Source organism: Sus scrofa, chromosome 2, assembly GCF_000003025.6.
Source record: "Sus scrofa isolate TJ Tabasco breed Duroc chromosome 2, Sscrofa11.1, whole genome shotgun sequence".
Classification (NCBI taxonomy): Eukaryota; Metazoa; Chordata; class Mammalia; order Artiodactyla; family Suidae; genus Sus; species Sus scrofa.
In genome coordinates, this window is record NC_010444.4 from 62,340,701 (window position 1) to 62,358,060 (window position 17,360).

The 17,360-nt window shown below is 53.5% G+C and overlaps 2 protein-coding genes across 9 annotated transcripts in view; both read left to right on the forward strand.

Moving 5' to 3' along the window:
• Positions 1 to 5,151, forward strand: part of BRD4 (bromodomain containing 4) — a 94,894-nt gene extending 89,743 nt beyond the window's left edge. For 5 of the 8 annotated variants that reach the window (XM_021079688.1, XM_021079676.1, XM_021079673.1 and 2 more), the window contains 5 exons: positions 1,908 to 2,282; positions 2,418 to 2,548; positions 2,690 to 2,895; positions 2,979 to 3,219; positions 3,553 to 5,151. In XM_021079688.1, coding sequence (XP_020935347.1) covers positions 1,908 to 2,282; positions 2,418 to 2,548; positions 2,690 to 2,895; positions 2,979 to 3,219; positions 3,553 to 3,621 — 1,022 coding nt within the window. In that variant the 3' untranslated portion in view covers positions 3,622 to 5,151. 8 annotated transcript variants of the gene reach the window in all.
• Positions 7,831 to 12,418, forward strand: EPHX3 (epoxide hydrolase 3). Its single transcript, XM_005652901.3, has 8 exons — positions 7,831 to 8,382; positions 8,540 to 8,821; positions 9,022 to 9,107; positions 9,627 to 9,784; positions 9,883 to 10,011; positions 11,324 to 11,427; positions 11,506 to 11,642; positions 11,734 to 12,418. The coding sequence occupies exons 2-8, from the start codon at positions 8,579 to 8,581 to the stop codon at positions 11,957 to 11,959; spliced, it is 1,083 nt and encodes a 360-aa protein (XP_005652958.1). The 5' UTR covers positions 7,831 to 8,382; positions 8,540 to 8,578; the 3' UTR covers positions 11,960 to 12,418.

The window sequence follows — 17,360 nt, forward strand, 5'->3', positions numbered from 1 at the left end:
CACCACACCTAGGGATATTGTGGTCTGTTCTACGCCCAGGAAAAGGAGTGCCCTGGCCAGAGAACCTGTGGAGGGCCCAAGGGTGTCAGTGCTGTCAGGCAGTAGCTGGAGGCAGTCCTGGAGGAAGTCAGTGGAAAGGCTGGCATGCAGAATCCAGCTTAGGTTGTTCAGGAGCATAGGTGCTGCACTTAGGTGGTTTTGTGTTGGTTTTTTTTGTTTTTGCTTTCCCACCTATGGCAATATAGAAGTTCCCAGGCTAGGGACTGAATATGAGCTGCAGCTGCCAGATCCTTTTACCCACTACACCCAGCCAGGGATTGAACCCGTGCCTCAGAGTGACCCAAGCCACTGCAGTAAGATTCTTATTTTTTTTTTTTTTTTTTTTAATTTTCTTGATGGTTTCCTTTATTTGGCCACATCCATGACATGTGGGAGTTCCCAGGCCAGGGATTGAACCTGTGCCATAGCAGCTACTCAAGCTGCTCTGGTAACAATGCTGGATCCTTAACCCACTGTACCACAGCAGGAACTCCCAAGAGGTGGTTTTTCTTTGTGAGCAAATATAGCTTGTTCCATGCCAGAGCTGACCAACCAGATCAGGGATTTTTTTTTTTTTTTTTTTTTTTTGGCTTTTTAGGGCCACACCTGTGGCATTATGGAGGTTCCCAGGCTAGGGGTCTTATCAGAGCTACAGCTGCGGTCCTGCACCACAGCCACAGCAAGGCAGGATCCGAGTGTGTCTTTGATCTATATCACAGCTCGCAGTAACACTGGATCCTTAACCCACTGAGCAAGGCTAGGGATCGAACCCACAACCTCATGGTTCCTAGTCAGATTCGTTTCTGCTGCGCCACAACAGGAACTCCCGAGATCAAGGATTCTTACAAGAGGGTGTGCACATGCTGGGGTTGAGGTGGTGGAATTGTCCAGGACAGAACTCAGCTCTTCCAGCTTGCTCGGTCCTGAGGTGTTGGCCCACTATGATGTGGGGTTGTTTCCTCAACAGTGGAGTGTAAGTGTCAGGCTAATGTTTTGAGGGGGGTGTCTTTTTAGGGCTGTATCTGCCGCATATGGAGGTTCCCAGGCTAGGCATCTAATCACAGCTGTTGCTGCCAGCCTACACTGCAGCCACAGCAACGCCAGATCCAAGCCATGTCTGCTACCTACACCACAGCTCACAACAATTCCAAATCCTTAACCTACTGAGTAGGGCCAGGGATTAAACCTGCATACTCATGGATGCCAGTCAGATTCATTTCTGTCGAGCCATGATGGGAACTCCCAAAAGTTTGGGTTGATGAGCCCTTCCCAGGGGCTCTTTTCAGGCTCTTACCCTGTGCTGGCTGCCTGGTACCCGCAGCCTTTGATTGGATGAAGGTGGATGGGCTGGCTCACTTTCTCCAAGAACTACTTCAACACCTGTTCTACTAGTTCTGCTGCAATGCAGGCCAGTTGGATCCTTCCTCCTCTTGTGTGGGCTTTGCAGGCTGAGTTGTATTAGGAAGTTTCCTGGGTATCTGGCCCTAGACCCAAAGCGGCTGTCCAGGCAGACAGGCCAAGCCACATGGGGACAGTTGGGAACCATGCTGCCTGCTCTGTGGGGTCATTAACATACCTTGTGTTTAACCCAGGTCATACCGCAGAACCATCTAGAGAGCTTTTAAAAAGTACTCAAGCTCAGTCCCCATCTAGGATCATATATATTTGTACTTTTCAAAGTTTCTTAATGGAAACAGTTACAGTAGTATCAAACACCAGGACTGAGCTCATGGCTCCACAAAGCCCTGCTGCCCACTAAGCACAGGACCAATATACTGGGGGCTCAGCTGTTGTGAGGCTTCCCTTGGGTTGGGATGGCCTGGCCTCTGTATCAGACATACTGATAAGCTCTTTGTCCCCTCTCCTAGGTCACCTCCGTGAAGCCCCCTCTCCGCTTATGATACATTCCCCCCAGATGCCACAGTTCCAGAGCCTGACCCACCAGTCACCACCCCAGCAAAATGTCCAGCCTAAGAAGCAGGTAAAGGGCAGGGCTGGGCCACAGCCCCCAGAAACAGGCACGGGCCGGATCCAGGGGCACCTCTCCGCCTCACCGGCCACCATACCTGTGCCATCCCAGGAGCTGCGTGCGGCCTCTGTGGTCCAGCCCCAGCCCCTGGTGGTGGTGAAGGAGGAGAAGATCCACTCACCCATCATCCGCAGTGAACCCTTCAGCCCCTCGCTGCGGCCGGAGCCCCCCAAGCACCCGGAGAGCATCAAGGCCCCCGTCCATCTGCCCCAGCGTGAGTGCCCTCTTCACCCCCAGCCAAGTTTGAGGTCCCCAGGCCTGCATTGGATATGAGCTTTCTGTGGGCCAGTCAGCCGTGCCCCACTGTCGGGGGGTCTGGGCCCAGGCCCATGGACTATTTGTGTTCCAGGGCCTGAGATGAAGCCCGTGGATGTTGGGAGGCCCGTGATTCGGCCCCCTGAGCAGAATGCACCCCCACCAGGGGCCCCTGACAAGGACAAACAGAAACAGGAGCCGAAGACACCAGTTGCACCCAAAAAGGTAGGAGCAGAGGATTCATGAGTGTTCCTCACCCCCCACCCCAGGGAGATGCCTTGTTATGAGTGTCCTTGGACTTTGGGCCTCTTTGGAGGAGCCTGAGCAGAGTCCCTCACCAGTCCCTATGGTCTCTCTGCCTCGCAGGATCTAAAAATCAAGAACATGGGCTCCTGGGCTAGCCTGGTGCAGAAGCATCCCACCACCCCGTCCTCCACAGCCAAGTCATCAAGCGACAGCTTTGAGCAGTTCCGCCGGGCGGCCCGGGAAAAGGAGGAGCGTGAGAAGGCCCTGAAGGCACAAGCTGAGCATGCAGAGAAGGAGAAGGAACGGCTTCGGCAGGAGCGCATGAGGTGGGTGAGGGCTCTTGGCTGGTGCAGGGGCTCCCAGAGCTCACAGTGGTCCCCATCCTGACAAGAAACCCTGCTCTGCTCAGGAGCCGAGAGGATGAGGATGCACTGGAGCAGGCCAGGCGAGCCCACGAGGAGGCCCGCCGGCGCCAGGAGCAGCAGCAGCAGCAGCAACGACAGGAGCAGCAGCAGCAGCAACAACAACAGGCTGCTGCTGTAGCTGCTGCCGCCGCCCCCCAGGCCCGGAGCTCCCAGCCCCAGTCCATGTTGGACCAGCAGAGGGAGTTGGCCCGAAAGCAGGAGCAGGAGCGAAGGCGCCGGGAAGCGGTGAGTTGGTGGGTCTCTGATGGGAACCACTGGGCAGGTCCATCCACCCTTGAGGAGTTGAGAAAAGGGACCCTGAATCCAGAGAGGGCAGGGGGCGTTCACATTCTAAGAGGTGGGGTGCAAGCAGAGAACTATTGGGTGGGTAGTCAGAACAGGACTTCTTGTCTGCACCATGTTGGCATCTAGGCTTCAGAGGTGCTCAGGCCCAGTGCTAGGAGGTTCTGGAGTGTAGGCCCTGAGAAAATAGCCAATGCTGATGGATGGGGATGGGGGTTTGGAGCCACAGCAAAGACAGGGCACCAAGTTTCACTCCCTCCCTTCTCTCTTCTCCAGATGGCAGCTACCATTGACATGAATTTCCAGAGTGATCTATTGTCAATATTTGAAGAAAATCTTTTCTGAGAGCACCTAGGTGATTTCTGACTTTGATTTTCTGGCAAAACGTTGACTCTCCATAGTGTTAGGGGCAGTGGTGGAGGCAGTAGCAGCGGCAAGGGGGTGTCTCCTGGCCTGGCCCTCCTGCATGCTACGCCTGGGGCAGGCCTGATAGGCAGCTGAGGATCGCAGAGCCTGTCTGCCTTACAGCCAGCCGGACGTCCCGCTACCCGCCACCCGCCACAGGACGTCGGCTCAGAGCACACCTCACTATGGGCAAGTGCCGGCCAGACCCAAGCCTGAGTCCCCGCGTGTGGGGCAGAGGCCCTTCTCTCCGCCAAATGTCTACACAGTATACACAGGACATCGTTGCTGCCACCACCGTGACTGGTTGACTGTCCCCAAGAACGTGACGTTTGTGACGTCCTGCCTGCCAGGAGTCCTTCCCCACACCCCAGCTGCTCCTGCCCACACCCAGGAGACCAGGGCAGGCCTGCAAGAGCTGGAAGTGGTGAGGGCTCTGGCCTACCCCCTTGCTGGCACTGACTTTGCCTTGAACAGACCCCACCCCTCCCCTCCCCTCCCCTCCCCCCACAAGCCTTTAATCGAGAGCCGCTCTCTGTAAGTGTTCGCTTGTGCAAAAGGGAATAGTGCCGTGGAGGTGTGTGTGTGTCCATGGCAATCTGGAGCGAGGTGACTGTCACACGCGCGTGTGTGGGCCGGCCTCGCCCGGCGAGTGAGGCCACCAACCAAAGTCAGTTCCTTCCCACCTGTGTTTCTGGGTTTTTGTGTTTTTTTTTGTTTTATTTTTTTTCCTATATATATATTTTTTGTTGGATTCTATTTTATTTTTAATTCTCTCTTCTCCAGACACAATGGCACTGCTTATCTCAAAAATGGTGTGATCGTCTCCTCATTAAGCGGCGGCTGCCACCGCGCTGTGGGTAGTGTGTGACCGTGGCTGTACTGTGTAGTGAAACATAGTTGGCATATCTTTGTTTGAAGTTTGTTGGTGACTCCACCAAACTGGTGTAAAAAAAAAACTCAAAAAAAAAACCTCAAAAAAAAAAGCCCCACAAAAAAAAAAAAAAAAAACACACAAAAAAACCTGCTATATTTTACTGTTTCAAACTTTACTAGTCTATTTTTAATTATAAAACCAGAAATGCATTTTCTTTTACCTTTTTTCTCTCCCCCCCCCAATTTGTTGGCTTCTTTGTTTTTTAATATCAAATATGTTGAGTTTTTTTTTTTTTTTTTTTTAAACCAGGAAAGGAAGGGCCAAGGGGCCATAGGCAATAGGCCACCCTGAAGCAGAGGCTCCCTGCCTCATGCCTGCCCCTACCAACTGGCTGCCCCTTCCCCCACTGTTTTTTTTAATTTTATAATTGGAGCCCTTGGTGAGGTTACGTGTGCCATGAAAACCCACTCTACACCACGACGCTGGTGCCTCAGTGTTGGCCAAACTCTGGAGTCACTGACTGGTTTGACTTTCATACAGTGAATATGCATTTGGTCTGTACTGATCATGGAATAAACACATCTCTCTTTTTTAATGCTGGCGTCTCCCTGACATTTCTTTGTGAACTACCTATTGCCAAGGCTAGGCCCATGGGCGCCCCCCAGACCACCTCTGTACAAGAACTATCACGAGGGACCAGGAGCTGTTTCCCCAAGCCGAAGATGTGATTGGGATCCCTGGTACCCATTCTTCCTGTGGACCTTGGCCTAGGTTGGTGACATGCATCAGCAGAACCTGGCCAAACTTCAGACAGTATTCTTCCCCTTAACCCTTCCTCCATCCTGGTCCCCTGCTCACCAGAGGACTTGAGCCGCTTCTCCCACTTTCTGCCTCTACCAAACTCTTCCCTTCATTTAAGCTCAGGGTTAACCAGATATTCTTAAATAAGTGTACGTACCCCCAAATAGGATCTTCCACCCACCCCACCCCAACCCAAGCACACACGCACATACATTCCTGCCTGCAAAAGCCTATTAGGTGGGCATCTTGCTGGCCTGCCTGTGTGCTCACCTGTACACACAAACACCCCAGCCACAGGGCAAGGGCAGTACCCAAGAGTGGCCTCCAGGATGTAAGTTGAAAGTATATCATTTATACTTATGCAAAGACACAAAGTGATTGGAACATTTCCAGCACTGTTTATTAACCCACATTCCCCCTTTATTTTTCGACCAGAAAGGACCTTTATTGTCTTGTGTTTGGGATCTGCCAAACCTCCTAGCTGATGGTATAGTTCAAGGCTTTCAGCCAGAGACATGCCCCACCCCTGCTATGCACTCCTCCCTTCCCTCCCACAACACTTCCTCATAAGCCAGTGCTGCTTCAAGTGTAACTTACATTTTGGTTCCTTGGGGTTTCTTCCATCTCATCCCACTTCTCATTTTTGTTCCATGTTTTGTTCAGAGCCTTACCCAGGCCAAGTCTGACTGTTCAGCTGGAGAAATGGTTTTGTCTGCACCTTCCTTCTAAAGATTTAACTGCCATGGCCCTCTCCACACCTCCCTGATGGGTGTTTCTCTGAGTTGTAATTAGAACTTGGATCTACTATTTAATTTCTCTGGCCATTTCCCAATCCCTCCCACAGTACTAGAAATCTTAGTTCTATACAAGAGTAAGAGGTGTGTACAAGCCCCTACTGTACTGTATGCACGGATTGCTTGGCCAATAATTATGTCAGTGAATCTGAGACTTGTATTAAACACTTTAGACATTTGTAGAAGGAAATTCGTAGACTTTTCACTTATTTACTAAAGGGTTTGTTTTTTGGGGGGTTTGGTTTTTTTTGGGGGGGGTTGTGCAGTCCTCATTGCAAAAATAAACATTTGTACTGAATATAAAATCACTGTCCTGTGACTACTGCTGTCTTTTTCTTTAAGGGTAGAGCTGGGGGTGTAGGGGGAATGTGGGAATCAGTGTTCTATAGCAGAGGAAGAAGGGAGTTCCACACCCATAGACCTTGCAGCCAGATTAGAGTACTCAGGCAGGATACAGCATCATCAAGTGGCTGGACCATTGATTTGATGAAAATGTAAATGAAGCCAAAGCCACAATACAGCCTAATCATGCAAAATAGGTAAGTGGTAAGTGTGCAGGGCAAACACTTGTGCAGTATGAGCAGTGTAATCACAGGCACCTATTAAGCTCTGAAATGCATTGTTTACTGAGGCAGCACCACGTAAACCACTATTTCCCTTTAAGTAAGGACCCATGGGCTTAATTATGGTCCTAGGACAAGTATAATGTTTAGCAGTCTTGACAATACCAAGGTAAGGCTAACAGTGCTAAGTGTCAGGGAAAATGGGAAGTGATGAAAAATAGGTGAAGTGTTTAAAAGAAATATGAAAACTAAACATGGAAAATGCTTGTGCAGTGGTGGTGACAGTGATACAGTCAATGGATAATGCCCCAAATAGGTAAATCAGGAAGTAGCCACATAAGCACATTTAGAGGTAGCTAGGTAACCAACCCCCAGAAAAAAGCTAAAATCTTTCCAATGGCTGCCTCCAGGGGGAAGGAAAGGTGGAGCCCAAGACTGCTGCTTTTCTCAAGTTCTGATTGCTGTTGAACCAGCTATTAGGCTTTAGGCAAATGAATTTCAGGCTCGTGATCTATACCGTAATACAGGGAGGTGATAATACTACCTACACTAATGGTTGTTGTAAGGGTTAAATGATGAATGACCTTGAAATGTTCGGGATGTTGGGGGAAGTTTGCAAAACAGGAGGAAGAAGGTATCCTGCCAGACTTCTCGCCTGGCCCTACTCAGCTACCTCTTTGGCCAGAGTCCCAATGACAACCATCCCTGTTCTTCGGCGCTCAGGCATATATCCTTTAGAAGTCAGTCTCCCGCCTGCTGCCGCCACCCGCGGAGCCCCGGCGTCTACAACCGCAGATTGGTAAGTCAATGACCGCCTCTGTCCAATCACATCTGTGCAGGGGCGGGCCGACGGGTCCGCTGGACCAACTGGAGGCTATCGTGGGGTCGAGGCGGCTGAACCACCGTTGGAACCAGGGCTTGGAGAAGGTGCTGCAAGGAGGGAGGGTCGCGCGTTTCCGGGTGGGGAGCTCCAGAGAGGGCGACGGCAGGGTCTCCCAAGGCATGCTTTGGCCGTGGCGACACCCCACGCCACCCTCCCAACCCCAGTCATGGCACCGTCTGTCCCACACCTTCCGCTTCCGGACCCGCCTGACCCGCCATATTAGGTTCCGACCCCGCCCCTCCGTCTCATTGGCCCGTATGCAGGCCGATCCCCAGCTCATTGGTCCAGCCCTCGCACCCAAGCCATCCTGGCCCAGCCTCAGACCTTCTCGGCCCAACGTTAGGCCCCGCCTTCTTTCGGTTCCACCTTCGTCCGCACCCTCCTTAGCCACGCCCCAAGCCCTCGCAACGCTCCTAGGTAGGCCTAGTTGAGTTCACCTTTCCAGCCGGTAGGCGGTACCTACCCTGCACTGCCCCGCCCCTTTATCTCAGGCTCCGCCCATTTCACCCACGGTGCCCCCCTGTCTCTTGTTTGTGCAGGACCCTATCTCTCCCTCTCGACTTTTGACCCCCACCCACACACCCAACAGGGAGGCCTACTAGACCCCGCCCCCCTAAGCCCCGCCCAAGCATTTCTGATCCTGCCCACAGTCCTGGCCCCAAGCTTCCCTTCTCGCCAAGACTCCACCCCAACCACCCTAGGGCTGGTCCTCGCAGTTCCACCCCTGCACCTCGAGCCTCCTTGTTCCCCATCACCGTCGCGCTCAGGTGTTTACCTAGCACTTAGGTGAGTAGTGCGCGGTGACAGTTTCGGTCTGAGCTGCCAGCCTCTTCTCTCCGCGCTTTCCTCAAGCCCCGACAGCACGGAGGGACCCCAGACCAAAGGCGGTGGGCTCCGCAGCCCAGATCCCGCCTTGCCGCTGCAGCCAGTGCCCCTTGCCCAGACCCTAGACGGCCACGCAGTCGTGCCGGAACGCGGTGACATGCCCGAGCTGGTGGTGACGGCCCTGCTGGCGCCATCGCGCCTCACTCTGAAGCTGCTTCGCGCCTTCATGTGGAGCCTCGTGTTCTCCGCGGCCCTAGTGGCTGCAGCAGTTTACGGCTGCATCGCTCTCACTCATGTGTTGTGCCGGCCCCGACGCGGCTGCTGCGGCCGACCCCGGCGCACCCCACCCGCCTGCTTAAACGACCCCACGCTGGGCGAGCACTGCTTCCTGACTCTCAAGGTGAGTGCGTGGGGCGGCACCACCGGGGTTTCGAGGGTCAAGGAGCCAGGGAGGCGGGGCTGTCTAAGACCCGTGCGGGGTGGCAAATAGTTGAATCCAAATCTGGATCTGCGCATGCCTGGGGGGTGTGGGAAGTGAAGTGTTCCCACACTTCTTAGGGAAGAGGGGTTTCCCAAGTCGCATACTGTGCCCTTTCCCAGAGCTCAGGCGTGCACCTGCACTATGTCTCTGCTGGACGCGGCAATGGTCCCCTCATGCTGTTTCTGCATGGCTTCCCGGAGAACTGGTATGTCTGAGACCCAAAGGCCTGGAATGCACAGGGCTGGGGGAGGTGGAGCTTGGACCACCAGGGCAGCCAGGAGGCGCGGATAAGGGCTAGGTAGACTGGGGGCACAAAGTGTATAGGGCCCGGATAGGCCCCTCAGGGAAAGAGGTCTACACGAAAACAAATGGGGACAGGAGGCCCTGAAGGGATGGGACAAAATATCTGGTCAAAGTATCTTGTGGTGCAGTGTGTTAAAGACCTGGCCGTTGTCACTGCAGTGGTCACTGCTGTAGCATGGGTTCAATGGCTCTCCCAGGAACTTCTGTGCTGAGGGCCAGGCCAAAAAATAAAATGTGTTGATGTTGAAGCTGTCCTGGACCCAAGGCACTGCTGACCTCACTCTCAGGCTAGGGTTCCCCATCCTTCCTTCTGAGACGTCCAGGGCAGGAAGGTGGGGTTGCCCAGGGCCCCTGCTGGGCGTAGGGGAGAGGTGCAGCCTGGGGATCCTGACTCAACCTCCCTCCTTGGCCCGCCTGACAGGTTCTCCTGGCGCTACCAGATCCGGGAGTTCCAGAGCCACTTCCACGTGGTGGCTGTGGACCTGCGGGGATATGGCTCCTCCGATGCACCAAGTGATATGGACTGTTACACCATCGACCTGCTGATGGCAGACATCCAGGATGTCATTCTGGGCCTGGGTGGGGATGTGCCCCCATCCCATCCCTGGCCTCCCTCACCCCTTCTTCTCCTCTTCCTGGCAACTCACTTACTCTGGTTCCTCTGACCGCCCCCCCAGGTTACTCCAAGTGCATCCTTGTGGCCCATGACTGGGGTGCACTCCTCGCCTGGAATTTCTCCATCTACTATCCATCCCTGGTGGAGCGGATGGTAGTAGTCAGCGCTGCCCCCATGTCAGTGTACCAAGGTGTGTCGGGGAGTCTGGGATGTGCCTGTGTGAAGTGGTGTGTGTTTGTGTCAGCACTTCTGTGTCCACCAGTCAACACTCCAGGGCCTGGGGGCACAGCAGTAAATCTGGGCCCCTTTCCTTGGAGTGCTCCCAATCTACAGTCAATGACAATACACCTAGGAGGGACTCAAATATTTTTGAGCACTTACAGATAACAATTGCTGTGATAGGAGCCTGCATAGCGTAACCTACAGAAGCCTCCTGGGCTTATGAAAATGTTATTATACCCACGGTCCAGTTGGGGAAACAGAGGCGAGATATGTTCAATGGCTTTTTTCTGGCAGAGAAGACATAGGTAACTAAGCGACTGCAATAGCATGAGATGTCATCTCTGGCTACCCAATGCCTAACATCTCACCTGATTTTAATTCTCGGTATTGTAGTCCCAGCTTAAGCTCTCTCTTTCTTAATTTTTTTCCTTTTTTTTTTTATGGCTCCACCCAAGGCATATGGAAGTTCCTGGGCCAGGAACTGAATCTGAGCCATAGCACAGCAACATCAGATTCTTTAATCCACTGTGCAGCACTGGGGATTGAACCCACTTCTCCATAGCAAACAGCCCACTGTCAGATACTTTTTTTTTTTTTTTTTTGCTTTTCAGGGCCACACCTGTGGAATATGGAAGTTCCAGGCTAGGGGTTAAATTGGAGCTGCACCTGATGGCCTATGCTACAGCCAGAGCAACAGCAACATTCGATCCTTAACCCACTGAGAGAGGCCGGGGATCGAACCCACATCCTCATGGATACTAGTCAGGTTCATAAACCCACTGAGCCACAACAGGAACTCCCTGCAGTCAGATTCTTAACCCACTGTGCCACAGCAGGAGCGCTTCTCTTTCTTTTTGTTGTTGTCTATCTCTAGCTCCAGCTCCCTGAGGAAAGGGGAGTTTGTCTGTTCCATTCACTGCTTTGTCTCCAGGTTCTAGAACAGAGTCTAGTATACAGTATGTATTCAATAAACGTTTGCCAAATGAGGCAGGGGAAATTCATCAAAGCCTAGGTAGGGAAGCATTCCAGTGGCTGTGGGGGCTACAGGGAGCTGTACAGAGAAGCACCCTCGTTTTCTGGGTACAGTGACACTTGGCACAGAGGGAAGCTGATGCCTCAGCCAAGAGGATCAGTAAGTGTCCTCACAGGCTCAGGCAGGCAGCAGTGGCATTCCTGAGCATTGGCACATCTGTGTGCCTGACCTGGGTGTGTGTGGAGTGCAGTGGTGTGGGGCCACCCCAGACTCAGGCCTCATGCCTGACTTTCCTCCCTACCCCCAGACTACTCTATGCGCCACATCAGCCAGTTCTTCCGTTCCAACTATGTGTTCCTGTTCCAGCTTCCCTGGCTGCCTGAGAAGTTGCTGTCCATGTCTGACTTCCAGGTGTGGTAGGGTAAAGGCCCCAGGGCTGGGTGGAGGGTCGTGGGATGGGACCGAAGCAGTGTCCTGCTGTGTGCCCAGATCCTGAAGACCACCCTCACCCACCGCAAGAGGGGCATCCCACACTTGACCCCCAATGAGCTTGAAGCCTTCCTCTATGACTTCTCCCAGCCTGGTGGCCTCACTGGGCCTCTCAACTACTACCGAAACCTATTCAGGTGAGTCCAGACCCAGGGCAGAAGTTCAGGAGAGTTGTGGGGGTGAGGAGAGGGGGGCAGCCATCCTTCTGCCTGTCTGTCTTAATCACAGGAACTTCCCCCTGGAACCCCAGGAGCTGGCCACACGCACACTGCTGCTATGGGGGGAGAAGGACCCCTATCTTGAACAGGGGCTGGTGGGGGCCATCAGCAGCCGTTTTGTGCCTGGCCGGTTGGAGGCCCACATCCTGCCAGGTGTGGGGCACTGGATCCCACAGAGCAATGCTGAGGAAATGCATCAGTACATGTGGACCTTCTTACAAGACCTGTTGAACTAGTGGCCCTTGCTCACTGGCTTGCGTGCACTCAGGAGTTCACACGATGTGTGTATATATATATATGGATGGATGGACTCCTGACGCACACAGGCATGGAACTCCTCGATTACACACAAGTGCTTCTGTGGATGCCCTCAGGCACACCACCACCATATGGTCACACACAGGCATGACTGCATGCACGTGTGAGCAAGCACTTTGACCCTGGGAACCCGCCGTGCCTCTCTATGGAGCTGGATGCTGAGTGTCCTATCTCTCCCTTCCATGAGGTCCCACTTTTCTTGCCAAAGTCAATGCCCAGAGCTGCACAAACCATAAACTCTGACCTTTCTATCCCTGGATTCCACCTCCAGTCTGAGTCTTCAGCTAAAAGCTGCTGTGCCCAATATAGTACTTGTAGCCCCATCTGGCTACTTCCATTTAAATGCAAATTAATTAAAATTAAATACAATGAAAAATGCAGTTCCTTGGTCACACTAGCCCTATTTCAAGGTCTCAGTTGCCACATCAGCATTCAGTGTTCCACTGGACAGCTCGGATGAGGGTATTCCTAACCTAAGAGTAGGGGGCCTCCCTTCCTGGCTCCTGACCACCTCACCAAGGGGGGACCCTCTTGGGCAGGTAGGTGGATGTCCAGACTCCTCTCCAGCCAGATCCAGAGCAGCTCCCATGATATTCCTCCTGGTCATGACTCCAGGCCTTGTGAGGTCAAGTTCTCTCAACACAGCCTGGAAAGATGCCTGGGATCCCAGTCTCAGATCCATGGGAAAACAGTTCCTAGCTCTGTTAGGATATGTGAGATTTTGGACAGGAAGGGACCAGCTCCCTGAATGATCATCTTGGGGTCTGAGGCCTGCCTCTCCAGTTCCTGGAATCTTCTCCAGATTAACCACATTTTCTGCTGGTTCTTTCTGGGGGCTCCTGGCTCCAGCCTCCAAATGAAGGCTGTGTAAGTCAAGGATGAACCACTCAGCCCCAGACTGGTCACAGCATTAACTTTTATCTCCCTGTCCCTTTGGGAACACTGTCATGATTTAGAACAACATGATGAATCAATCTGGGGACTCAGTGTACCTCAGAAATACATCCTCTTTTCTCTGGAATGGGCTTGCCTAGACAAAGTCTACCTGCTGGTCACCCCCTCTGCCTTCCCTTGTCCCCGGTATAACATCCTTTCATTCATTTTATGTGTCAGATCAGAAGCTGTTCTAGGCCTTGGGGATAGAGTGTGAATAAGGACACAGCCCCCATTCTGAAATTAACAGACAAGAGGCAGGGAGAGATTGGGGCCCAGGAAAGGTTTTCCTGGCTGGGAGACAGAATTTTCAGGGAGTGTGAAACAGTAAATAAGAAGGTCTGGAGTTCCCATCATGGCTCAGCAGTAACAAACCCAACCAGTGTCCATGAGGACATGGATTCAGTCCCTGGCCTTCCTCAGTGGTTTAAGGATCCGGCGTTGCCCGGGCCCTGGTGTAGGTGGAAGATGCGGCTCGGATCCCACTTTGCTGTGGCTGTGGTGTAGGTCGCTGGCTACAGCTCCAATTCGACCCCTAGCCTGCGAACTTATATATGCCACGGGTGTGGCCCTAAAAAGACAAAAAGGAAAAAAAGAAAAGAGAAGGTCAGAGGCTGGAATAAGCTTGGGCTATTCGAGTAGCAACATGACGATTAAGCGGCCACTAGAGCAGAGCAAGGGGGGTGGCTCGCTGAAGAAGAGGCCACAACCAGACCGCCAGGGGCTTCTAAGAATTTGGATTTGATTCTCAAGAGGAGCCAGGGGAGGGTTTTCAGCAGGGGAGGAACATGGTTTGCATTTTGAGAAGCTCCCTGTGGCGGCTGAACAGTCCCACGCAAGAGTGAAAGCGAGGAGACAGGCCTAGGGCTGCGCAAAGCCTCTGAACACGATGGTCTGTTAGCTCCGATCGCAGCCCAGACCCCAGAGCCCCACCCATTCCGTCCTCCCACCTCTGGGGCCCGGGAGATGGGCGAGAGTAGGAGGGAGCCCCGGACCTTAGCCTGGGACTAGGAGGCCTGCGTGCAGGATCAGGACGTCGGGTCTGGTGACCCGTTGCCAGGGTGACGAGGAAAGGGCTGATGGTTAACCGGAACGGGTAGTGGTTGTCTGGGTGACCAGAGGGGCCCGAGCGAAGGCTGACAAGGGCCTCCAACAGTTGCCGGGGCGACGGGGTCCGCTGACGGTCGCCTGGGTAACAAGAAGGCGCAGTCTTCCGCCTCCGCGGCTGCCGCCGGAGAAAGACTAGATGGGAGAGGGGAGGGAGTGGGGAGGATCACGTTGATTGGGCAAAGTCCTGGCAAGTGAGCCAATGGCAGTTCGTAACTTGGCCGAAACCCGCCTCTCCCAGCCTGAGCCAATCCGGGCGCGCCTTTTTTACGGCCGAGGGACTAGGCGAGCGCATCACTCTGGGAGGGAGCTGCACCGGGAGGATTCGGACTCGGACGGCTCTGGCGTAGGCCGGTCTCAGGCTCGGCCTCTCTCTCTTCCGTCTCTGAGCCCCCGCCTCAGACCACCTTCCCTCATTTATTCATTAATCACGCAGTCATTTGTCCAGTCACCCATTCTTTTGCCTGTCCCTCATACCAGCTGTAAGCCATAGCCCCGCACCAGGACGGACGGGCGGAGACAAGCCTAGCAGACACACTCCCGAGGTGGCCGGCCCAAGCGGAATGAGGAACTGGGGGCGGGGGGCACTTTCCTGAAGGGGATTAGGAAATATTGGAGGGGGCGGTCCTAGAGATGAATCCTGCAAGAACGTGCCCCAACCCACGGAAGCCTCCCATACACATAGGTGATTTAACATTTCTGTGAGACTGGGAGGAAAGTTTGGAATGAGATTGCCAAGGGCTTCAAACACCAAGCCAAGAGCTTGATCCCCAGTGTGATGGAGGCCAGCAGAGGAGGGTCCCAGACAGATCTGTGTGTCTGGATTATTATTGGGGGTTGGTGAAGAGGCAGAGGCAGAGTGGGTGGAGAGGCCTGGAAGGAGTATGTGAGTGGTCCAGGAAACAGGATGAGGTCCAGTTCCAGGCACTTGGGGAAGGAACAGATATACAGGGAAGGCCAGAAACAGATTTGGGGCCTGTTCAATCTGAGAGGGCTAGACCCCTGAAGCAGGACTTAAAAGCATCTAATGGGTTAAAGACAAAGACAGCCCAGCAAGCATCCATGTATGGTGGGGCAGAAGGGCAATGAAGTCACCCCAGAACAGAGTAGAGAAGACTGGGGACAGGCTGAGAAATCACAGAATAGGGGGCGGGGGGAGCAGACAAGTGTGGTGCCCCAGGAATTGGGGGCTGGGGTCAAGGAGGATGGGTATAGCCCATGGTGTCAAAAACTGCTGAGAGACTGAGAGGATTGAGCCATGCAGATCATAAGGAAGGAAACCCGAGAGGGGCTGAGAACAGAGGGTTTGAATGCTCTCAGCACTGTTAAGCAGTGATGGAAGGGAAGAGAGGGGAGCCCAGTAGGCAGCCTGGAAGGAACAACTGGCACATTCAGATGAGGCAGTTTGAGGCTGATTCGATATAGGGACCACATGCAACGGTTTGGGGGTTGGTGAAATACACCCGGTGAACACCCCTATAGAGTCATCACATCTCTGGGTCACTCTGACTGGGAAGGAGATGTTAGCAGATCCTCTGACTGCAAAAGTGGAAGGAAGGATGTTAGCAGAGCCCAGAGAAAGGTTTGTGTGGATTGTGTGGACAGGGAACTTTGGTCAGGCAACACAGTCAGCCAAGGTGGTGACCCTACAGGGAAAGATATAAGAGGATTAATATCCTGTTCTCTGCCTCCCAGCACCCCCGCTTTATCTTCTTCCAATGCTTCCGATTGGCTAAACCCACCTGGAAACTAGAGGACAAGGACATCCATTGATATAGTCTGTAGAGGTCAGCCTCTCAGGGCTGAGTGGAGCAGAGTGGAGAAGGGAAAGAATGGAGCCAGAGATGGGGGGAGATGCAGGGGAGAGGGAGAGGAGCTTGGGGAAGGGGTGTGTATGTGATGAGCACTGGCTGCAGATTTCACTTTGTCATGGAAGAGACAACCTATGGCCAAAGCCAGAGGAGAAGGTAATGGAAAGCCCTGGGGAGGTGCTTCCCTTCTCTGAAGCAGGAGGAAAGGTGGGGGGACAAGTGCCAGACCTGCAGGAAGGAAAGAAGACAAGTTTCAGAAGCCAGGGAGGCAAGGAGGCAGTTAAGGACGTCGTGATGTCAGTCCAGAGGTGGAGTGGCTGGGGGGAAATGAGGTCCTAGGTGAGGCCATGGGCAAGGAAGGCTGGAGTGATCTGAGCCCGGAGTCCATGAGGCCAAGACATCCATTGGATGTCCTGCCCAATCTTAAAGCAGGGAATCCACCGCGCCCCCCCCCCAAAGTGGTGGGGTGTGGCCTCCCTGCTTCCCCTTCCCAGAGCTACAGAGCCAGGAGGTGCTTCATTGAAGTGAGTTCCTTTGTTTTCACTTCTCTTTCTTCCACACTCAGCCCTCATACCCACTCCTCCTCTGGGAAGCCCCACCAAGCCCCATCCCTTCCTCTGACCAAGCCCTAAACTAATGCAGGCCAGACATGTCTGTGTTCAGACAGGGAGGGACATCTCAAAGTCTGGTTCTGGGCAACTCCTGGGTCCTGTCCTTCCCCCTGAGATGTGCTGGGCACATTCATTCATTCCACTGACAATTTTCCCACCTACTATATGCCAGGCTCTATGCTAGATATTGGAGATTCAGCATAGGCCCACAGAGCTCAGAATGATGTGGGAACCAGGTAGGATCACATGATGGGGACAGGGTTGAGATGAAAGAGGCTGTGGGAGCCAGAGGAGACCATGGGAAACCTCAGGGAAGGGTCCCTGGGAGAAGAAACGGCAGATTTTTTTTTTTTAGGGCTGCACTCGCAGCCTATGGAAGCTCCCAGGCTAGGGGTCAAATCAGACCTATAGCTGCCAGCCTACACCACAGCAACATGGGATCAGAGCTAAGTCTTCAATCTTCACCACAGCTCACGGCAACGCTGAATCCTTAACCCACTGAGGGAGGCCAGGGATTGACCCACATCCTCATGGATACTAGTTGGATTCATCTCCAATGTGCCACAATGGGAACTCTCAATGGCAGACCTTCTAATGTTTGCTTTTCCAACCTTGATCAGCTCAGCTTCCCCCTGTCCACTGTGCTTTCCACACAACCTCAGACCCTTTGGCCCCCTTGGAATGTGGCTCACATCAGCTTCCCTGAGCTCCCACCCCTTGCTCACTCTGCACCCAGCACACTTGCCTCCTTATGGCCCTTATTCACTCACCCATTCCTTCTACAGATCTTTGCACGTGCTATTGCTTCTGTCTAGAACATGCTTCCAGGCCGTTTGCCTCACTGCCTTGTTCTCCTC

Bases quoted from the DNA above. Each gene is read 5' to 3' on its own strand.
- EPHX3 (XM_005652901.3), top strand. From the start codon at position 8,579: ATGCCCGAGCTGGTGGTGACGGCCCTGCTGGCGCCATCGCGCCTCACT. The intron at 9,108-9,626 runs GTATGTCTGAGA...CCCGCCTGACAG, and splicing joins CATGGCTTCCCGGAGAACTG to GTTCTCCTGGCGCTACCAGA. The intron at 11,643-11,733 runs GTGAGTCCAGAC...TCTTAATCACAG, and splicing joins TACTACCGAAACCTATTCAG to GAACTTCCCCCTGGAACCCC.